Here is a 25,299-nt window from a genome sequence, read left to right as displayed (position 1 = left end):
TGAGGCGACCGTCTTAGTGCCATCGACTGCCCTGAGACAATCTCCTGCAAAGAAGGTACATTCGTTATTTCAAAGCTTTATACCTCCGCCTTACTCGGTCCTAAATCCAACCCTTTATGCAAATTGGTACAGTGCACTGGAATTTTAATGAGTAGTGCTCATGTCCTGTGAATTTTTTCACAATCTATAAGCTGGCGGAATGATACGAAGTAGGTCTGCGGAGGAGATTGGCCATGAGCATTCCGAGTTCTAGGTCATAATGGAAATTACAGCTGTGGCGATTTATGAATGGTTAAAGTTAAATTATTTTAAAAGTTAGATCCGAACCAAACAATTGGGGTCTCCGTTAGATCATGTGCAGGTCAGGTATGGCGCAATATTGCCTGAATGTATCCACACCGGTTCATGTTGGTAAATAATAGGCCTTTTTGATATATTAAAGATCTCCGTGTATCACATCCACACGGAATAAATAAAAAAACATTAAGTTCTTCCTGTTTTATATAGTTTCCTTCTATCACAGTATTAGTAAATATTTTTAGTTTTATAGTTTCACACGAAGTTTAAGACCAGCCCAAAACGCGTGTCTCTATAGCACAATGTTCAAGATCTTTGTTTACTGTCGATGAAATTTAAATACGTTGCATGTATTATATATAAAAGACGAGACAGAAGAAAATCAAGAAGCCCATGAACATATGACATCAAGGGGGTTCTACAATGTGTAATCCTTACCGGTACTAACTTTTGCCCCAATCTGATTAAAATCAGCTGTTATGATACGCTACATTGCCTTACGCATAACTGCTGATTTTAATCAGATTGCGTTTAACCGTACCCAAATACTATTTTGTCAATATCTTCATTGTTACTTGATGTTTCCAGCTGAAAGATTGTACACATGCACAAAATGACATGATGACTAGGCTAGAATTAATAACTTTAAAAATGTTTTCCGAAAAACTTTATTTTATTCGATTTTCTGCTTTCGAAAGGTCTAAAATGTGTATCCCGAAATTCCTGTACCCAAAATCAAAGTCCGATATTTTTGTTATCTGTACAATTCTAATGCATATTTGATATTAGAGCATCATTATAATATCCGGTGGCGGATCCAGAGTTTTAAGTTAGGGGGGGGGGGCGCCATTGTTATCAAAATATTCATTGACGAGAAAGTGAAATCGTGTAAGACTCTGTTAATGATACTTCCTTTTCCATCCTTGATAAGATCGTCTCCACTCTTTGCTGGTACCCAATCACTTCTTTATTCAAATAACATAAAATCTTTCAAAACTTTATCCGAAAGACTTTCAGTGTAATTTTATCATTAACATTGTTTTGAGAAAAAAAAATCGTAAAATTCGGACTTAGTGAGAAATAGTCAATTACATGTATTAGTTCGTATGGTAACTTCGGTTATACATTTTGGATCTTAAAAACGATCAAACTAGAAATTTCAGTAAAATATACATCATTTTCTTGACTAAAAATGAATTGAAACGGACTTTTGAAAACCTCATGCATTTTTAAGTTCTTTACATACCGTAATGATGAATATTTAGCTAAACATAGGTACGGGGAAAAGTTTGTACGGGTATGGGTTACACATTTTAGACCCTACCGGGGTCCAGTCGTTTCTTGGGTTGGACCACCTCAAATAATTTTAAGAATTTTAGTTTTAAAAAAGGTTAACAAAAGCCTGGACCCCCTTAAAAACAAATTTCTGGATTGGACTTCTTTCATAAACTAATGCTGGTTCCGCCCGTGAATCATCAATTTCTAAGAATGTCGATAGTTTTGAGTTGTCTTTCTTGGATCGTGTACCAACTTTATGTGGAATGGCGTTAACAATGCTCTCTTTCTTTTTAATATATCGTTTCCTACATCTTAATTTTATTTTTTCAACAGACAATTAATTGTTTTTCCTTTGACCATTCAACTTTTTTTTCAGCAATTATTTTTCTGGTCAGTGCTTACACTTTTCCTATTTTCCCTGCAAATTTATTGTGTTTTTTTTATTTTGAATAAGAAAATAATAATTCTGCTTTCGTATATCAGACTGTCAGTATTTATTAATATCTTTGTCAGTACTTTGTTGTCTTGGTGTTGTTGTTCGTTTTTTTCTTTTTTCCCCAGCCTATGGAACTGTAAGCGTGGTCTATGAGGACCCGACCAGCTGAGGCTTTATGTTGACATGAAATGCGATTAACAAATACCATCTTTGTTATGTATTTCGTAAACATGGTGTTACAGAGATTTAACTACTACCGTCTTATAAATACGAATTCATGATAACAAAAAATGGTAGTCAGAAATTATTTTAATTTAATTAGAACGAATTAATGGAATGTAAGAAAGCGTATTGAATCCGTAATCCGACGCAGCGTATGAGTAATACAGAACTGAGAGTTGAGTGGAAAACTCCGATCAAAACATAATTTTGAAATTGAAATACCATTTATGATATGGTTAAAAACTCGTACAATCACTGTGATTAACGGAGGTGCGAAGGGAATATTCACTTAAAAAAAGAAAAGATGTTTGATTGGATAAATAAATTATTTCATCGTTTTACAAAGAATTCCCCACCTTGCACCAAAATTTACTTTTTATTATAATCATTATTTCGTTATCTTTAATTTCTAGTTAATAGCACATTTGTATTATTAATTTTTTAAAGTTTTGTTTTTATTGTTTGATTGTTTTGTTTTTGTTTTGTCTTGTTTTGTTTTTAAGGGCTACTATATGCTACGACCAAAATTTTGAATGACATTCGATTCTAACCCAAGTTTAATATTTTTTCATTATGTTGTAGTCGCTATCTTATATAAGTATTTTCAGTCACCACTTATGACGAAAACGACGGGGTAATGAAGTCCAGAAACTTCATTTGATACTAAGACTTACTTTCCGTGAGACATGAGTAAAGTACTGTTCATAACGACTATTAATACATTAAAAGTAATTTAAAAAAAAGAAATACAATAAATTTACGAGCAATCAAGATTGTCTTGTTATAAAACATAAAAATAAAGACTTCCTTATAAGAATACCCCTAGCAGTAGTTATAAGGAAAGGAATCAGATTTAAAATGCGTTTTTTTGGAATATTTTAATCCGTACAATATGTTAAAATAAACAAACTAAACCACAAGCCAAAACGAGGACGGGAAGGCGGAAGATCAATATGGCGATATTAATGAAACTCGATTTTTTTAGTTTGTAATTGTAAATAAAATGATTTTCATCTCAATCCACCAGTAGGCGTGGCTTACATTGCCGCGGTGATATGATTGACCAATAAGACACACTCAGATGGATTTCTGCGAGTGTACGTCGTGAGGTCGTGTGCTGTGGGTGGGTTTGATATTCAATCAAGGGTTTTTACTTAGATTTTGATTATCTCAGTTGTCAGTTATTATTCAGATTAAGTACATTGATTACAACAAAAAAAATCTCAATTTCCTCGAATATTTGGATGCACACAGGAGTTATAATTTTTACTTCGTGAGTAGTTTAGTTGCTCGTATATTTATAAATATTTTGTTATATAAAGTCAACAAACACTTTATAAACATTGATAAATATATATTTTGATCAATTTAATGTAGTTGAATTAAGTAGCATCATGACATATGTCTAGCAGTAATGTCATAAGCATTTTTTCTCTTAAAATAACATAATAGTCGGTTGACAAAAAATATTCTTGTCTTGGTAGGGAACATATTCTGACTAGCCTTTGCTTCTAAAATTTACACATGAATGGGATACCAAATGAAAAAAAGTTTTTCAACAATTTAGTGTGATAAATAATATAGACGTTGTATATATGCTTTAATTAAAACAATGCCTAGCATATACAAGGTTGTAAATTTGTTACGAGATAGCATTTTCTGGTTTATTTAGTAAGTTCTCATCATCATACAAATTACTCTTATGCAAAATTTAGGTAGGTATCGCCTTGAAAAATATTTACAATTATTTCAATTTATTTGTCGGTAGAGCTCTTCGTTGTATTTATGACATAACATTATATATGATGTCCTATATATTCATTCTATTTTATCATATTTATACATATGTATATCTGTTTATTTTCGTTTTCAATCCAGTTAACTTCACCTTTCTTTACCTTTGGTCGGGTATATTTAGAGTGCACCTAAGATGATCTCACATCTTGGCAAGCTCTCTATCAAAAAAGTACAAAGGTACATTGAAATACATATCTAATCCAATTTTGGACGTTGATGTAATGTCGTAAATTTATATTGACACTCAAGAACTTTGACCAATCTTTTTATCTTAAGTAAATTGATATTGAGGTTTTCCTTTTGGTCATCAATGCAGGTCAAGTATATGGATCAAATCATTTAGAGATAAATACGACTTTTAAATGTTTAATCCAAAAATATTTTCATCAATATTCACACATAATGCCTTGCATAATGCCATTCGGTTTGTTAAAAGAAATTAAAAAAACATTTAGACCGAAATAAGGTATATGCTGTAGGATGAAATAAGTAATATTCAAACTCATTATTTCAGTCATGATTTAAACCGTTTACTATTTCGAAAAAAATCAGCTCTTTTTAAACGGACGCGTGTCGGGTACCGGAACAAGTACATTCCCCAAAGCATTCAGACCAAACACTCGTCTTGTGGGTATAAAATATCCAGGTAAATCGACAGGCTAATTATTTCAACTAGCATATGTAAATGGCGATAAGAAGGTTTTATTTTAAAGACCGTGAAAGATGACATTTTTAACGCCACAGTTATTAAACAAATCACCGTCAGGTCTTGTCACCTGCCGCACGCGTCATACCTGGATACCCAGGTAACGTAACAGTTCGGTCGCGTGGTCACTTTTATTACCTGACCAAAGGTGTTGTAAGCAGGTGACCGCTAGCATTTTCATGTTAATCGATTTGTATCTACCATAGATAAAATCTCAAAACCATATTCTTTTCCATACATTCGCGAAATTTTAAACAGTATTTTTTTTAGAAAATGTGTTAAGGAAATAAAGACTTTTCTGAAACAATATAATCAAGACTATGCCGGCTACAAAGTTTTCATACCAGTATATGTTTAGAATTTATATGTATTCAATTTATTAAGACAATTAAAAATAAGCCGTGATTATTCTGATGAATACAGCTGAAGGGGGAAGCGTTGGTCTGCATTAAACTAAAATATATTCAAATTAAATATTTTTTAATGGTTAATATAATTCACTTTATGTTTCGATCTAAGGTAGAAAAGTAACTAACAAGGGACTTTGTAGAAAACAGAACAAAACTATAAGTATGTCAAATTATCATTCGAATCTATGGATCTGTTTATGTTTCACCTATAGATATTATGCTTATGTGGATATTGGTATGTGACGTCATTAACCGGTATTTCAAAAGATGGCTAAAATCAATAGCATTTGCATAAGGGGACCGATTTTTTATTTCATGAAAACATTCAGTGATTTTTGCCTTCATATTGGTTATGCTATACAACAATTGTCGCTAATACGCAAAAATAAATTAATAAAATAATTAACACATGTAACGGTGAATGATAAATATTTATTATTTTGCTTTTTTCAGATGTGTTATGCGTGAACGTAGGCAATAATAGTTTTTGTGATATACACAAGAAAACTGAACAATGGTGAAAACTGACGAGATTACAGATTCATCACAGATCTTGAGAGACATATTGCAAAACAAAGAAAAACAAATGCAAGAAAATTTGGGAAACAACAACTGTATAAAAGAACTTTGTGGGGGTATTCCGAAGGATTCTTGTCAAACTGCAGACTTAGAGAAAATGACAATGAAGGCGATGGCCAGTAATTACCGAGGGGATACAAATGATCATGAGTCTGTACACTCGTTAGAAGATTTGTCTTGTGATGGTAGTGAGTATGGCAGTGACCGTAATCAGTACATAGATGACATAGAAGAAAACGAAGCCGCTTATGACATGAAACAATGTGACCGAAATTCTGTCGATGGCGATGAAAACAAAGAGGCGAAACGAGCACGCGTTGAAAATATTCTGTCTCATATTAGACAGTCGTCACCAAGTCCCGGAGAACCCGGAGACCACAATTCACAGGAAGTCAGACGACAGAAAAGAAAGCAATATCAACCACAACAACATGACACAAAATTTCTTGATCATTCCAACAGAAAGTACCGGAAACTGGAAAAACGGGCACTTCAAGATCAATTACTGCATCTCCAGCAACAGCTTCAAATTGTCCACAAGAAATATATAGAATTACAAACTGAAGACGATTTTATGAACGGAGAAGATGAAGTTGAAAATGACAGTCATTTGCAATTAAAATTAAATGTTGAAAAACCATTTTTTAACCACAAACATTTTGAAAACGACCCTTTTCAAAGCAGTAATGCAAAAGGAAAAATAAACGGTCACTGCGAAGATAGAAGTCAGCAGTTAAAACCATTTACAAATGAACCGCTTCAACAACTCGACGTCTCCAATCTTGCTAACACTCTCAAGTCGAAACTTACAGATGCAGTAGCGTGTGCGGTAGAAAGTGTTGTATCAGAGATAATGAAAGAAAAACCAAAACGAGTCGAAAGTGAGAAACCGAAATCAAACCCTACACCAATTCAACCATGCAGCCCAGCTCCAATCAAGGAAACACAAGATAGAATCAAAGAAGAAAAACCAAGAGAACCAACTCCACCTCAACCTATTCGGGCTTCTCCTGGTGGCAGAGGGCCAATCCATGATCATATTGGACAAATGGCAAGAATACTAGAAAAAGCAAGTGCCTTCGAGCCACCAAGAGGTTTGACACCGGATCTTCATCGACCTCCACCTCTTCATTCGTCGCTGCCGTTTCATCTGCCATTTTCGTATTTTCCACAGTCACATTTACTCCATCCGCCTTCAATCTATTCATGTGCTCCACTTTCAGAATCTGAACAAACTGAACCATTACCTTTAGTAGTTAATACACCAAAGAAGAAACGCACTAAAGTGACGGACACAAGAATATCACCAAAAACTGCAAGAGCTCTTCTAGGACAAGATCCTATGGGGTTTGCTCATTTACACATGGAGCAAACAGAACAAAGACATCCTGTTCCATCTTTCCCTGGTTTATTACCCCATTTACCCACAAGTGTAGCCATTCCAAACCCTAGCTTACAGAATTCTGACATTTTAAGCTATTATCGTGAACATCCATTCATGGACCCACGCTCAAGCAACCACTCGCCGATGCACCCCGATCACCCGTCACCAAGTTGCTCAGTGAGCTCACCATCGGACAGCATCAAGATGTTTGAAGGATCAGACAGCTTCGACGGTCATCACATGCATGTCATATCCTTTTATTATATCAACCGCTTTTGTACACGGCATAAACAAGGTAGGCTAAATTTACGTACATGTTCAGAGAAATTTTCCAGTGGACATTTTAGGTGGGCCTTAGAACTATTTTTAACAAATATTTAAGTATATTACAAATGCACACTTTATTTGATAGAATTTTTAAATATCAGCTTAAACCATCAATCAAAAATGAAGCACCAGTTGCGTTTCAATGCACGTGTAAATGCAAGTTTGTCAAACAGTAGAAATGTACTCTCCTAGGGTTTGTCCAGGGTTTGATTTAAGATATGCCATTTTTGATTTTGATTATTACGATTTGAGGGACCTCGGTTCTGCATTGGAAATACATAGTTGCGCTAAGATAATTGAAAGTAAAAGGTACATTGATATAAAAGCAAGAAAACAGTATCGAGAACCTTAATTTGATTAGATTGGCCAATGACATTTTTTTATTTCCTTTTATTCACAGTTTGAAGCAATGATCTTTCTTTTTCTGTGTTGTTAACAGCCCAATATCAGCAATGCAAATTCATGCAAATATTGTCAGGATCTATGCTAAGATTAGGACTAGTCCTTGATGACAAACTTAATTACAATAATAGCATCCTTTAATTGCCATTTGAAAGACACTTATCTTTGGTAACTGCACGCCAAAGGTAGAAAACATTGATCATCTATTTAATGTAAAGATGCTTTTGATATCATCTTTTAGTCACCTGTATAATTGCATATTGGATTCTAAAGTACACTGAGTCAATTTTATTTGATTTCTTTTATGCAATTTCAGCTGTCATTGGCCATATTCTCTTCGTTTTGTTACATTTCATTGTCGAGATCTTTGAGATTTTCTAGCGAATTTCCTCCAGATAATCCTATATCATTATTAAAATGTTATTTGGTCATTCTTAGCATAATAGCTACAAGAAAACGGCATTAAGATATAGGTTGTTCAGTCCTTTTGATTGGATAATTGTTAGCTCTCAGAAAGAATTATAATTCAGGGAGGGAACAGTGTCTGAAGTTACCGTTAGTGTTTTCTTCATTTCTAAAAAAATGTCCATTTGGTTGGTTTGATGTAAATTCCATGAAATCAAAAGAAGTACTATTTTTTATGCATGTTTCTCTTCAGAAATTACACAAGTATGATCAGATTTAAAACATTTGGCAATATGCACAATAAAATAAAAAGTGACTTTGATTTTAAATTGGAAGAAAATGAGAATGTGTGATATCAAGGATTAGCAGATGATCACAATAAAAGATATATGTTTAAAAAAACTACAACACCAGGAAGTCGTATTCATTAGAAGATTCCCATATAAAATATTTGACCGAACAGACTAATTTGTGCTAAAAATCATAATACCTTTTAGTGCTAGGTTAAATACTGTTGTGCGTATCTGCTGTTGGAGAATGATCTTGCACTTGTTACATTTGAAATGATCATACACTCGACAGATCTTGTATCATTTTATCGAAGTGTTTTAACCACTTTAAGGTTAAATTACACTGCTTAGACATACAGTTGGTCTCCCTTATTAACTGTTTAGTGTAATAAAATGTTCATTTTTCATCTCTGCATGGAACCATTGATAAAGCGTTTGACAAAAGACACCTTTTAATGGGATTCATTGAAGTTAAGACCGAAATTAATCTTCCATAAACAGAAAAGGATTATCTTAATGTTAACTAACACTACCTGAATGAGCAAAATAATTGAAATTTGCAACTTTAAAAGATTGTACATTTTAAGAAACCAACAGAGGTAATGCGTATCTTTGTCTCCAATCTGAATCAAATGACAAAAGACGCTAACTCCACCATGGCATAAATTAACAATGAATTCTTGATGGCAAAAATTCTAAATTATTAAATACTCCAAGTCCCTTTCTAAGAAAATCTCTAAGATGGTAATTGTCAAAGGATTACTGTATCGTTAACATTGATTGTGGGCTATGGAAAAGCCTTTTGGTATTTCTGGTCAGCTAACCATGTGTAAGTTAATCGTCTTTGAGTGCTTTAGTGATCTTTTAACAGTTTCTAATGGAGAATATGTCCAGTAATGATCACAATGCTCTAGAGAGTTCGTATTGTTGTTACGTTGAATCAAATGTCATCCAAGCATTTAGAAACACTTCTAACAACTTAAACAGAGATGATGATAACACTTTATAAATAATTAATAAAAGTAATTTTCCTTTAGAGAGGGAGGAGGCTGGTTTCCAAGATTAAGTTGCATTTCCATTAAGATATGAAATACTCCTTAACTTGTTAATGGAAGTACTTTAATTTCTCTAAAATTACCATATCTTTGATGTCACCAGGCGCTTCTAACCATGAACATCTTTAAAATGAAATTCATCCCCGTAAAAGAGTAGAAAAGGTATAGTTTTAGTTTGAAAATTTGAAGAAAAAACCAAAATGCGATAGGTGTGAATTGTAAAGAAATATTGTATCTATTGAAGAATCAGTTGGGTGTTTAAAAGTATTTACGGCATAACAGCATGATAAATAAAAAAAGAATCATTTTAAATATGATTCATTATAAAATAAATGAAACGGTTAAAACTTTGATGGCCCATAATACTCTGAAAAGATGCACGAGATACAATCTGCTTCTGAATGCCAGTTAACCCGAATTGTAGGACAAGACCCTTAATTCTCCTTTATGCAATTGAATTTTTCATTAAGATGAATTAACCACATATCAGACCAAATTAAAACAATGAGGTATCTTCGTTTTGATTTAGTTGTCGAAGCACCTCCGACAACATTGTAAACAAAGTGACTTGGCTGGTATTTTGCAGGTGTGCGATCAGCAGTGAATCATTTCAGCCTTGACAACACTCCCCCTGTCTTAGTACACTATGTGTCACATCACTTAAAACAATAGATAGTTTGTCAAAAGTTCACTAAGAAAATTCCAAATAGGAACTTTCTCACACTGCCAATGTTCTATATCTAGGTGTTGACATTTTCCTGACATGTTCTGCGTTGAAGGTGCCAAGACCTACTCAATCAACTGATGTGAAATAAAATTGTATCAGAAATATCTTGACTGTAGATGTTTTCTACGTCGTTCTTTGTTCTCTCCTTCCGAAAAATTTGTTGGTGACAACCCGATTATCAACATTGAATTAGAGATTCCACAATTATTTCTTCTTGGAATACAATTAGCTTAGTAAATACACCAACGCAAGTGAACACTTCAATTTTACTACTAAAAAGGAAATTCAAAACGTACAACTGTTACTCATCTACTATATAGTTAGTTTAATACAGTCGAGTTAACAGTTAAGTTAAATCTAGTTTGTATTTGTATTTATATAATTCCTGACATACCATTTCTATTTTAACCCTTAATAAAAATGTGTGACTTCTTGTAACAACTTGTATACGCAACCACAGGTATAAAAGATGTAACAACCCCAACGTGAACCTCGCTTTGATTTTTTTGTCTGTATCATTTAGTACTACGCCCTGATGTCAAGTGCTTTGTTATAATTCTTAATCTTTAAGACAAAATGTTAATTGACAAAAACTGACAACTGTTGCAAAAGATAAACATGGGTCTAGATGTTTATAGACAAAAGAAATGATAAATGCTTAAATTTGTCAATATGGATGTCTCAAGATTTCAAATTAACCTATTGTTGCAGAAATATACTGTTACAAAATAAATATTAAATTTCCTTAAAATTTCATTTTGATGGGGACTGCAAGATGTGGCAGTTTATTGAAGTGTCAACTTTCGACATTTGTATCGTATTCCTTTTGTAACAGAGAAAAGTATGGAGCATAATTAAAGGAAGGTTAAGTTATCTCTTTCAGTATTTTTTTTTAAATGCTTGAAAACTATGCAAGTAAATTCATGACTGACGGACTGCTATTTATTTTAGCTACTGTATTTGATTGCAACGAGATGCGTCCATGATGATTTTAACTGTGTTTGAAAAATCATTATGAAAAGAAAATTCTAGTGGCAAATTTTGTGTATTCATTTTAACATCCTAGAAAAAGAATATGATTTATTGTGTCATTCTGCCAACATCAAACTCTAAAAACATCATCTCTTACCATATCCTTGGGCCTTGACACCTGTTACTCAAGTAATATATATTGGACAATTAAGTCAACTCAATCAAAATGAAATATATCCGTTTTGTTGTCTCAGATACATTGCCGTGTTCCAAATGAAGAATAAATTAAAACTTTGTAACATTTGGTTAAGTTTTTGATCCTAGAGATCAACTTGACAGCGATGCAACAGGTTGATTGTAACTGATAAAAGTTTCCAAGAACCTGCTCAATTCTTGTATCTTGATTTTAGCGAAATATGACGTAATTTGAATGGATCTGTGCATCGTTTCGATTATTAGAAGTATCAGTTCTTTGTTGTTGTGATTGTTTCTCGTGATTCTGTTGTGTAACGATCTTTGTTGTTCTTCCCTTTGATAAATGCTATTATTCCAACTGACTCTCCCTTTCTTAAAACATCTGATACGCTAATTGAACGATTCTATTCTTCAAAAGCAACAAGCATAGATTGAAGAACTTTTAGAGGAGCCTAATAAGTTCACAATACATAATTTATAATGAAATTGTCTTTTCTTTCTTACTCCTTTATAATAAGATAATGAACTTCTCCTCTACCCCGACGGCTAGTATATTACAAGATAATGAACTTCTCCTCTACCCCGACGGTTAGTATGTATTTGATCTTGTTTGGGATGGAATTAATCAGTAATTTGAAATTAAGTTGTATCCTTTTTTATAAAATATTAATTAAAGACGTAGTAAATGTGCATTAGCAAAGTGGAAAAAAACTACATTAAACGATGACAGAATAAATTGGAGGCTCCTGTGGGAACTGTGTGTTTTCAGACCGACACCTAATTGAGTTTCTTAACACAACAGGATACGAAAACACAAGTGATTTGAAAAACCTATTATCTTACAATTTGTTGAGAGTCTTCACTTCATAAAGGCACCAGAGCTATTAAGAAAATTAGATATCTTTGTGAAGAAAGACTGGATGTAAATTGAATGTGGCTTGTTATGCGGTACTCTTACAAATGAAAACTTATTGGCTCTTAAAAGCTGATAGAGAGATATCAGACAAAGATGATTCCCAAATGGAATTAGCTTTGAGGTGGAGACAAAGATGGGACTGGCATATTCTTAGCGATAGCCTTTGGATACAATTGGCTTTGACTTTTATTGGTCATAAAACAAATAAGACATGTTTTTCTCCATCTTTCAAGCCAGAAATAAAAACACTTAATTAGATAAATGTTCTCTGGAAATTTCTTTTTGTGGTAAATATTAGTATTGGGGTTATAAAAATATGGAAAATTGCCTTTGAAAATGCCATGAAAAAACTATTAATTTGCAAAACAATAAGTCGTTGTCATGTCCAGTGCATGCATTTGTGTATTTGAATGTCTGATCGACATTGATCAAGATTCTGACCGGTGTCCAACAACAGAACATCTTTCTCGTAGTTGACATTCTGTACGAAGAATTAATAGTTTATGCCGTACTGTTGTAGAGATACAAATGCTAATAGAACAATTCAAAGATTAAAAGAATGGATCCGTCTGTTAGATATGACATAATTTTGGCGAAACTTTGGTTCATCAGCTTCCAGCAAAGATCAAAGCAATCTAAAGAAAACTGTTTCTGTTTAAAGCCCAATCAATACTGTTTTAACTTCTAAGAAACAATTTAATGCTTCTCTTTCCCTTGATTTATTGCACATTAAATTACAAACGATAATATCATAATTGATGTAATTATTTTATAAAGATTTTCTTTGTTACGGTCTATAAAGATTATAAACATTTTTTCTGGTCCAAATCCTTGACTAATACTAAACAGCTATGTCACAAGGATGGGTATGGACTTTGACAGGGACTTCACTCCCTTTCAAAATCTTTATAAATAGATTGACATATTTTGAAAATCGTTGTGAACTTTATCTTAAATCAAGAATATTTTGATTTGAAGCCAAGAAATTTATTATTTGTTTGTTATCTTGTGTCACAAGTGTTGTCATTTATCATAGAAGATATTCGTACTTGGCTGTGTAAAGATGTACCAGTCATTACTTCCTTCATCCTCAGTTCTTAGTATAGAAATTTTGTTTAAAAAATCCCTATGACAAGTTTACATGTTAATAGCAAACTTTTTTTACTTATATCTCAAGAAAACTTTTAACGAGAGCATTTAACATATTAAGCAAAGAAAGTTTTTCAACATGTTGTACTTCAATAAAATTAAAGACGTATGTAGCTTGTAATGTAGTACGTTATAAACTTAAGCTTAACAGTTGACTGCATTTTTTGGATAGAGCTAATGTCCCGATATCATTTTCGTCTTTGTAAAACACGTTTATATTGGTTTATTATCTTCAAACTATTTTAAATGTTTCCTTAACCTATCTTACACCTCAACACTGACACCAATGCATCTACGGAAGGCGAAGCTGATGTTTTTCTATGTAAGGTATCCCAGTTCTGCTATACTGAAGGTTTACTTTCCCGATGTCAAGTTTAACAAGAACAACACAGCACAACTTGTTAAATGGTTCAGCAACTTTAGGTAAGTTTACACGTTACTGAATTATCAAATTTGGGGAAAATAATATTCATCTATGTAATTTTGATAACCTTTTGCGTCCATTTACAGTCTACAGGCCACCGAATCTTCGTAGTCTACTTTTCATGCGGGATATTAGATATAACAATTCACAGAAGAATGTAAACTGATAACCAGAGTTGTTTCTTGCCGGAAATATTTATCTAATTAATCAAAATTTCTAATCTACAAATTTTACTTAAGTTTAAAACTCAAGGATTTCAAGTTTTAATTTAACGATTTTGATAAAAGTAAGCCTCTTAAACGATATTTATCTGAATAAACCACACTTCCTTTTGAAACCTCTACCCCTCAGAAGGACTCTTCCTGATACAACCATTGTTTAATTTCAAAGAGTGCTTGGTTTCTTTGATGATGAAGTTAACGAGGGCACAATTTCTTTATTCTTGTTGCTTCTTAAAATTCTAATAACAGTTTACATATCTTCTGCCAAGTCACTGCACAAGAACATTTTTTACAATAGTAGACAAAAACGAATTAAAATGGAACCATTTCCTGGCGTGACACGGATGACTTCTATAGACAATTGGGTTGATATCCTGCGGAGAGTACAGAAATTGATATTTCTAGGAATTTTCGAACTTAGTAGTAATGGTTCAGTTATATCAAACAAGAATTCTCACAGGAATATTTTTGGCAGCATAATTTACAGGAAATGACTAAAAAAGCTAGGGTAGAAGCCAGTGTAATGTGGGAATGGGAAAGGAAAGATTTTCTCTTTGTCTTCGCTGAATAAATACTTCCCTGGTTGACATTTAGAGTCTGTTTAAAAGGCCATCTGTATGGATATTACTTTTCTGTATTAAATATCTTATCAGCAATTACCAACAGTTTATTTTTACAATCTCAATTTGCCTGTCACTTTCCGAACCTCGGAGAAATAGGATGATTATAGTCACTCACAAAAGATTGGTATACTTCAAATTAGATCATTATTGTCTGTTGGAAAGGAGAAAATTGCTCATTCTCACAAGAAATTATCAGGGCTTCGAAAGGAGGAAAATTACCAAGGAAATTTTATGCACAATTTATTGATAATCAGACCTATCATCAGAGACAATTTTGTAATTTTTGTGTGTTGCTTGTAAATTGATGTTATTAAGAAGATAGTCGTCATAAAATATCCATAAGCTGTTGTCATAATTTTATAAAACTTTCTTCATTAGATATTAGTTCGACATATGCACGGAATGCAGCGTGTCTGTCATTATCAACACATCCATTTACACATGCACGTCTTATTGGTATAAAATAAAAAAAAATAAATACTCGAGCAAATGATTATTTGAACCGTGAACAAAACCCTTATAACAAAATTTTCATATGGAAATTATATATGATGAAAAACCTTGAGTTATTCTGACAAAAAAAAATCATATTTATATTTTGATGAAAACCACTTGTTAATGTTATTGTATCAGTTACCTGTGCCAAGAAATAATTTTTTTTTCTGCATTGACAGAAAATGAATTACAAAAATATTAAGACACGAATGAGGTCTGTCATTTGGTGCCTAGAGACATAAAGAAACTTGATAATGAAGCTGATAATTTACACCAGAATTGATTACTCCAAAATGGACATTGATCCATTTCCTTATGCTTTACGTAAGGATTTTCAACAGGTGCAGGGCCAAGAATCGATTCCGTCTTAGTGATATTAATCTTTCTTTGTTTCCACCTTAATAACGCCTGAAAAAGATACCTTATGGTATAGATGGTTTGACGTTTTCTTTGACGTCTTGATGTATAAAATTAAGTGGAAAATTTACCCATAGTTAGATCAATTTTCATCGTATCAAAGAAGTAGTTTTCTGAGAATTTGCATAGAATATTTAATTTGCAAATATACTCTTTTTATGATTTTTATGAAACATTGTTTTAATTTTATTTATACACAGTATTATTTATTATTTCAAATTTTAAAACGTAACCGATATGCTAGAAACGGGTTTCCCCTTCTATTACATCTTTGCTAATTCTGTTTATCAATTAATGTATTTTTTTCCTGAAGAAAATTTCAGTATTTGACCTTAAAAGTACTGAAATATGCATTCAATAAATTATTCCCGTTAACAAAACGTATAAAATCATTTAACTCGTTCTCTTTAATAGCGTGATAATACGAATAATTCTGATTACTGGCGCTAAATTGTAAATATTTATTCCTTGTCAAGATGTCCTTATTTAAGAAAACCAGTGATGAACAAGAAAATTACAGATTGCTTGACATTTACTAATCGGTATAGAAATCTTTATTGGAAGATAATGTGGGTTGATGTCGCTGGCTTCTTGTCTTCCGTCAGACTTAGTGACGGCTTTACACGAACAACAATTCCCTATTCATCCCCTGTTATTAGATTATTCTCAGATTGAAAGAGGTGTTTAATGATATCTTCTTCTAGTTGATCTAAATAGTCATCTACGTTTCCCCGCCCTAGAGGACGTGTATCGCTCTGCTGTGTTATTATCTCTATAGTACGGGATATCCTTATAAATCATTACTTTCTACGCCTAATAAGATTTGGTACAAGTTTGTTTTAATTCATTTTATAATTCATTGGAAAAAGAACCCTTCGATAATAATGGTCGCAGTAAATGATATATTTGGCATTTTATTTCGAAATGTGTTTCGTTTTTTAAGACTGCATTTTTTCTTTTTATTTGAAATTTTAATGAAAACTCTTTTGACCACTCAGAAGAACTTTCTGTTCATGATAAAACTAGTTTGCTTTTGCTATATAAAAGTCACGTTGCTGTTTGATTGGATCAGAGTACCAGCTTTCGTGATTTGATTTTTTGTAGAATTAGATCAGTTTCTAAACAAATTGTATGAAGTCTTATCCATTTTACCAATATTTGTAATTCTTATATTAAATTGTTAAAGATTGAAACAAATATCTTTCAACAGAAATATGATATTAATTCCTTTTGTCAATATCATTTAGTTGTAACAATATTCGGATAATGACACGAGGATTAGGTCTCCCATTCCTTTTCATAGAAAATTAGTTAGATCTGAATTGAGAGAGAAATTAATCTTCTCCAAGATTGACTTTATACCTGGTAAAATTCTTAATTAACCTCTGATATCTTTGTGGTTATTGATTGGGATCTAGGTTTGGTGTTTGTCAGTTCCTTTCCAACCCAGAACATAATAATGGTAATTAAAGATTGAATACTTAGCCCAATCCGGGTTGTTAAGAGATTTTTACTTGATCACCGAGGCTTATCTCTTCGCTACAATTTTCTGTTATTAAACGTTTTTTCTATCCTAGGCTTCAGCATTTCATTGTTTCTAATTCAAAGAATACTGTATCTTATAAATATGCAGTAAATAAAAGTTACATAATTATTTCCTCATTTTTTGCACTAAAATATGCAGATAAATGTAGGCCAAAACTGTTTAAGGTTAACCACTTCTTCATACAAATTGGTATAGTGTATTTTTTTAACACATAGAAATATATGTGGGGAGAAATAGAAGTAAATCTTCGTTCATTACTTATCTTAGGACTATCTGTCGAAAAAATATGATATTAAATAAACTAGTATTTTTGTATAATTCGAATGCACTGTAAAAATCTGAATATCTTTCTTTAAATAATACTTAAACTTTTATATTAGGGAATTCTACTACATCCAGATGGAAAAATATGCACGACAGGCTATTGCAGAAGGGGTGAAACATCCAGATGACCTTGTTGTAACAACAGAATCTGAACTATACAGAATATTAAACCTTCACTACAACCGAAATAATCAAATTGAGGTAAGCAAAGTTTTAAAATTCAAAGAAAATCTTACTATTGTCTGAGGAGCTAATCAGGGAAACTCATCAATTCAAGTGCAAAAAGTGCAAACATAGCTTTGTGAACGCCACGTACCAGGGTGGAGACCGGGTGTTGTAATGGCCCTTTCCGAACGACTGTAATTTTTTTAGTATATTAAAATGCATTCTTTAAAGAAAAATGTTTCGCAAAAGAATCTTATGATAAAATTTTGAAATTATTTCACATTACCAGAGCTATGTCACAAATCATTATTGCAATAATAAAAAATATCTAACATGAAGATGTAGTTATGAATTATGTGGTACAGCTAGGAGATATAATATAACTAAATATTACTTAAAACTTGTTGCTTCGGGAGGCATGCCGGAATAATTTTTACTCAAAATTAATTAGATAATTGCCATAAACCCATTTCATGTCACTAGTTCGATACATGTATTCCTCATAAAGCAAGAATTATGGCTCGTTTGTAGTGACTTCCACAATATTGTACAATAGTAATAAACTAAAGCAATATTTGCTTTTTGTCATCTGTCTCATAATGGTAGTCAAGTCATAATTTATTGTTTATGCCATCCATGTATTCTAACTCAATTAATTTGTATTTTCACTTGGTTCTTATTAGTTTTTTCTATATCTCTTCACCAGTCTTCGAAATGGCATAAAATGTCTCATTCATAATTGATAGGGGAGAAATCCCTAGACACCTACTTTTGGAGTCAGCCAAGTTGAATGAAGACATTTTATATTGTTCATGGGACTCTTTTCAATATCTGAATTATTGCAAAGACATACAATTAACTAATGTATGTTTACTTCAAGTTTATTAATATCGCTATCTACATTCTTCCGGGAATAAGTTTTCAATCTACTTGAAAGATGAAATGCGGCAGAATATTTGTGATGATTGTATAGGGTGCATCTTCTTTGACGATACATTAATTTTCCTCGTTTCTAGTTCCCTGAGGGTCTTTCATGATCAACTACAATAGTGTTACTCAAGATGAGAAAATGTGATATTTCTCAGACAATGGGCACAAAAAGATTTTTCCGCTGCGATATATAACCATAAATCTTTTAATTCGGAAGAAAAGATGAAGTTTTCTGATCTTTGGTATCAGAATGTCTGCAAGAATTCAACAGGGAAGAGAACTCCTTTCAAATGATATGTTATCAATAGTTGGGGCATTAAGATATTGCCCCATATATCATTTCAACGCAGGCTTCCATCTGATGTTCCATTTAAAGCATTATATTTTTTATAGCTGATTCTTGGAATATAAGAAAATATTATATATAGAGAAAATATAATTAAAATGATCAAAATATTGATGAAGACCGCATATTGTCAACATTTAAAAAATATGAGCCAATCAATGCCATTATCTACTATAACAGTTACATAATTTGACAAAGTGCATTTTCAATCGAATCAATTGATTAATTTAAAATGAGCTTCTACATAAATTTTGGCTATTATAACTGTTTTGTTCTGTTGATGTATTTTGATAGAAAATTTGCTTGCCTCACTTACTTTTTAACTAACCATATGTGCTTTGACAGAACTAATGCTGAATTTCTGTATAGTGGTTTTCTAAAACACTTGTGTCATTTTTTGTTTTTTTTTTGTGAGCGTATGTCTGTTTATTGACAATTATGGATAACTGTTACAATTTTAACAATTAAATAGATGTGACATTAAAATGTTTATGAGGGTTATCATTAGTTAAAATCGCCTCAACAATAAACTTACATTGATATATTAGAAATGACATGTAACATGACTAATTTCTAAAGATCATATACTGCATTTCTTTAAAATTTTATTGATTTTTATGTATCAGGTTTACCCTTATGTGTAACATGTGTCTTACATAAGATCAAACCTATTCTGTTGGTCATAATAAGTTTTTCGTATTGACGTTAAAGATTTTCAACAAGTGTATAATTTCGATCTAAAATACCAGGCTCCGATAGGCTCCGATTTTAAATACAGCCATTTAGAGATATGCATTTACACCCCATATAAGATGATCATACATGAAAATCGACTAAAACGAAGTACAAGTTCGAATCTATGATACTAAACTCCTTTGTACCTTGCATATTTTAAAAGTAGTTGTAGATTGATAAGTTGCTTTTATCTTTATAAAAATGTTGTACACATCCAGTGAGGATTTTCTATATAAAACAATGTGAAGAAGTTAATTCTCTGTGTTACAAGAAAATGTCGTTAAAGCATTGATCTAATGTAATTTATTTGAGCTTTCATGGGGCGTCTAAAGATTGTTATCTGTCTAGTCCTATTTATGAAAAGGTTAAAAAATCTTGTTCTTTTTTGACTGGTCTCTTTCATTTTCATGCTAAAATGTTGGTGAGATATATCATTTTTCTGTTTATAAGGTTAAATTTTTTGCTTTTACATCAAGAAGCAATTTGACTATTCATTAGTTAGTTGTCAATGTCTTCATCTTTATTCAAGGCGGTATTTAGTTTTTCCTTTCACGGTTATTGAGTTTTGTATTCCTTCTGTGGTAAGAGTGGATTATGAGTAATCCATCTTACATTTTGACAAGGAACCCAGGGTATTAACTTGTCACAGAGCCAGCATTTTTCTTTCCCATCTAAATCCATGTCATTTTCAACAAGAAACTTTGAGTAATTGTAAGATTAGTTATGAATAAGTAATTACGGTTTCACAGACATTGAGTTATTCCGCGAAAACAATTCGTTTCTTTTTATCTACTGTATGATATTTTCGATAGTCCCATAATATTCTTATTTTCCAGAAGTGTCTTTCAAAGTGAATCCAAAAAGAATCATTTTAATTGGAAGCTTTTACTTTAAGTTGCATCTAATTCAAATTTCACCCAAGTACAGTCTTAGATCGTCAATCATACATAAGCTACTGACTTGAATAAGCATAAATCTGCCAGCATTAGTGAGCAAGCTTAGCCTTAAGGTGGTCTATGAGGTATCACCGTTAGTCCTCATCTGACATGCGCTATCCTGCGGTATTTTATTTCACTGTGAGTTTCATTTAAGTTTTTGTCATTCTTCACGTTAATTATCATCTCTATTACCAATCTTAAGTCGTAATTAAGGCTTAGAATTTATAAGAAAATGATGAATTAGGATATTTGTTTCCCCATCAATTTTTTACCCACTATCAGGCAATCTTGACACAGCTAAGGTTGTATTCCTAAGACTCTAAGTCACATTGAATACCGTAGATCTATTGACTAGGCCAAAGATTAAGGGAAAGTTTAATTAAACATTCAACCATAAAATATGATATAAAGTCCGGGAGGATGCTTTGCCTTTGAAATTTGAAGAAAATTCAATGATTAAAATAGCAGATGTTCTTAATCTTGTATGCTTTTAATGCCTATTTCAAAATCTTTAACCATAAATTGAAGATTTTATCAAGCAAAAAATGTATTGGGAAAAATGTATGAGGGATTATCACCGTAAAAATTTAAAAGATACTAAAATTTTATATGAAGGTATTATTAAAGTGGCTGATTTTTAATGGGGTGATATAAAAATGGCATGGTGTTTTAATAGGTCAACTGTTATATTAGGATTTAATGTTGAAAAGTTGTGCCCTCACATAAAGTACAAGAATCAGATTAACTTTGCTATATTAAATAATCCTATCATGAGAAAATACTGGTTAAGTTTCACTGTAACAAGTAAGGAGTAAGGTCTCAAGTGATCCACATTTATATATATTCAGATGTAAGGCTTGTTAAACGATTGAAATATAACGAAAAAATATCTAACAATATTTTTTCATTTATGAAAATAGACAAAGATCAAATCTACCTCCATGAATTGTCGGAAAGGACATTCCACCCCCAAATGGAAGGTAAAAAAAACGTACCAAATATACATGGTGAAGGTGTGTCCTTCCCAATAAAGAATCATGTTGAGAAGACAATCAACAAATTTATTTCATGTAAATAATAATCTTTTATAAAAGTAAAATACCTGTCAATTCAAATCTTTTAAGCTAGATTAAAGTTGAATTGCAAAATTACAAGAATATGAATAGGAATACATCAATATAAATTTTTGTTGTTTTCAGGTTCCTGACAACTTCAGAATTGTTGTTCAAGCGACGTACAGGGAGTTTTTCAAAGCAATTATGGCCAACAAAGATTCAGAGCCATCCTGGAAGAAGGCTATCTATAAAGTTATTGCAAGGATGGACGATGGCTTACCAGAATACTTTAAATCACCCAACTGGATGGACCAACTTGGGGATATGTGACACTTTAGGACTATAGCATGTTATTTATATTTTTGAAGTAGAAAGTTTCAGAGATTAAAAAAAGGAGTTGAAAGATCTACTTTTCTGATATTAAACATGATGTGTAACAAAGCATGATCTTATTTAAGTAACCGTCGTTTGGGCTCTAGTGTAAGATGGTTGTGTTCACTGACTGTATTATTTTGTTCATGAAGTGCAATTATTTATTTCTTGTTGTTTCTATATCAATGATGCCAGTTGTACTAATTTTTTTTGTGTTTGATCATTATTAGTTTTGTTAATTGAGATTATTTTATGTTATGTATATATGAAATGTGAATTCAATCATGTAGATTAAAATGAACACCTTTGCCGCTGGATGAAAATCGGAACGACACACTAAAAGATTGCAAAATATAGCAACTGTGTCAATGGCTTTTAAAGGATTCACGTTTGCCTTTAAAGACGTCTTATTAACAATATTAAGTACATGCAATGCTCAAAAGTAAATTTCTAGTCATTTTACCCTTTTTTATGGATTATGCTTTTTTACTTTAAATATAAACGCCAACTACATATTGTTTCAGTATTTCATTTTGTCTGATAATTGATCCACAAAACCATTCATATTTGTTCCATCTTTACCCTGGTATATTGTATTATAACTCTATTGTACGAACCTGATGACATGCTTACTGGTGACAACAACGGGGGTATAATTGTTTTAATCACTCTCCATGTAAGCCTGTGATTTATATATATTGAATGAAGTGTTTGACATTAACGAGAGCTAGTAGTTTTCGCTGTTTGAGTCCTAAGAATTCATTTGTTGTTACAGAGTGTTTTTTTACCTGTTTCTTTTTATCAATTAGCAGAAAATATAACTTGTTTCTTAAGACCTCCCTGCCAGATGATTTACTCGTCCAATTATTACACAGTGTCATACTGAAGTCACCTGACGTAGTCATGTGATAATTTGTAGCAAGTACCGCCAATCAGAATTGTGTCAAACAATGTCTCACTTGTTGCCACCTGTTACATTTGGTTACATCCATTTTTCATCTCCTGACAAATTAATATTGCCCAAAAACTTAGGCATATTGTCTCTTGTGGGTGACATCTTGTGTTGAACAAATTTGTATTTCTTAACAATTGAGTAAAGGAGTTTATGTCAATAAGAGGAACATTCAAAAGCTATTAGCAAATTGATTGTTTTGTATGTACCTTTTTATTGATAGAAAATTACTACTTTTTAGAATCAAGAAATCTTTTGTTGAGATCAATCATATGCTTCTAAAATGTTACAATAGTTAATGAAGACAGATGAATTATTATTTAGAACTTGCCTATTATAATTCTATTCAGTCGAGTCGTACAATTCATACTGCCACTTCAATGTATTATTAATGTGCAATAATAACCACACTGTCAAGTCTTTGAAATGTGCAATATTACCATTGTTAGTTAGTCAGATTAATTTTACAATTTGTCGCTTTATCATTTTATTTTATGTTATAGTAATATTTTATTTTGCCTTTGGCCAAGTACATTCACAAAACCTATATCATGTTGCAATTAATTTCCTTGTATAACTGTAGGTTTTTATGCTGTATTTTTTACGTACAACTACCAAGGACCTACTTACTTATTGAGAATATCAAAATGGGTATAAATATAAATTAAAGATACTTCGACCTTTGTACAGGATATTAAACATTTTTCAAGGACATAATTTTTTATAAGTCGGTAAATTTAACAATCGTAGAAGATGTATTTTAATCATGACAAATATGCCGTTGTCCTCGTTAGCCAGAATAAATCTCGACTTTCCTGATAATTTTTACATTGTAATTGAAATTTAACTTTTATGTCTGCATGCGATTTATTTTTATACCTAAAGAATATTTAATGTCAGGGATTTTTGGTGTTTTTTATCTCCTTGATCGGGATTAGATGATATTATGTTTGTTTCATAAGCTTTATTATTATTTTTGTTATTTAACATGCGCGAAACCATTCCGTGTATTTTTTTGGGACATTCCTTTTTTTCATACTATTATTAAATACTTGTTGATTATTATATAAACATATTTTTCCATTTCTGTAAATTCAATAGGTTAGAATAAATTATATGAATGAGAAAGCTTCCCATCAGTGTTCACCTTTGCAGGATGTTCGCATCAAGATTGAACGTATTCCCCGTCGACGCACCTGATATAGATAAAAGTGCTGTGTAAACGAACATACTCATTTCTATTAAGTTTACATGTTTTAATTGAGTACTAAGTTAGTTTAGTTTAAACATATTTTATTTGTTCAAAAACAAAATGGATTGGACAAAAGTACATCATACTTATTTAATCCTTTCCTAAATACAATATACATATATAGAATACGTACAGAATAAGAGAGCATAGTTTAACAATATATATACTATACATTACTGTAATGAGTGTAACTAAAAGTCAATTGGAGAGAAAAAATAGTTTCAAATTCAAAACCTTAGTACGTTCGTTTTAGCGTAAACGGATTTGTGCAATCAATAACGATACAATGTAAGCATGTACTAGTATACGACAATAAACTAAGTTGTCAAAACTTCCAAAGAATAAACTTTAAATTATAAACATGAAATAATTTCAAGGCAATAAAAACAACGACAACAACAATACCAACAAAAACTAATACAACATGGACTTATAACACTTCATCCTTTGTAAAGGATTTTAATAAAAGCGGAGAAAAGTTATTATTTAAACTGGTCGTAGTAAAAACAAGTAATTTCAAAATAATGACAAACACTCACGCAAACATTGAAAAATATATTTTCCTTACGTTACTGAATCTTGTCTCGTGCAAATTTATGTGAACAAAAATAATTGCTGTAAAGCTTTTAAATTGTTCGTTATATATAAAGGTTGTCCTAAGAATTTAATATTATAAACGAAACATATATATTTTCTTTGAAACATCAATTCTGTCTGTTTTGAATAGTGACGACTTTTCTATAAAATGAATTGCTATGCATTAATTCATAACTGATAGATCGTGTCTTCTCAATTCTGTTACTATCTTTTTTCTCATCTGTCGATTTTGTTATGCCATTTACACGCCATAGAGTAATTTGAAAGTTTAAGGACAAGGTTGGGTGGTGGTGTGAGACTGGCCACGTGGACGCTGTCAACACTTGTATTCATATTTGTATCTGTTACAATCGCACCTGT

The 25,299-nt window shown here is 31.9% G+C and overlaps 1 protein-coding gene across 1 annotated transcript; it reads left to right on the top strand.

Annotated features, from left to right (window-relative positions):
* The first annotated feature begins 3,348 nt into the window (after positions 1 to 3,348).
* Positions 3,349 to 24,218, top strand: LOC148624270 (uncharacterized). Its single transcript, XM_088566906.1, has 5 exons — positions 3,349 to 3,506; positions 5,600 to 7,359; positions 13,817 to 13,970; positions 17,654 to 17,798; positions 21,911 to 24,218. Exons 2-5 carry the CDS (start codon positions 5,661 to 5,663, stop codon positions 22,094 to 22,096), a joined length of 2,184 nt encoding a protein of 727 aa, XP_088423032.1. The 5' UTR covers positions 3,349 to 3,506; positions 5,600 to 5,660; the 3' UTR covers positions 22,097 to 24,218.
* The last annotated feature ends 1,081 nt before the right edge of the window (positions 24,219 to 25,299 follow it).

The sequence above is a fragment of the Perna viridis genome, chromosome 2 (assembly GCF_037379345.1).
Source record: "Perna viridis isolate PV_CMFRI_1.1 ecotype Kerala chromosome 2, ASM3737934v1, whole genome shotgun sequence".
In the NCBI taxonomy this organism is placed as follows: Eukaryota; Metazoa; Mollusca; class Bivalvia; order Mytilida; family Mytilidae; genus Perna; species Perna viridis.
The sequence above is the reverse complement of the archived record's forward strand: the minus strand, read 5'-3'. Positions and strand labels throughout refer to the sequence as shown.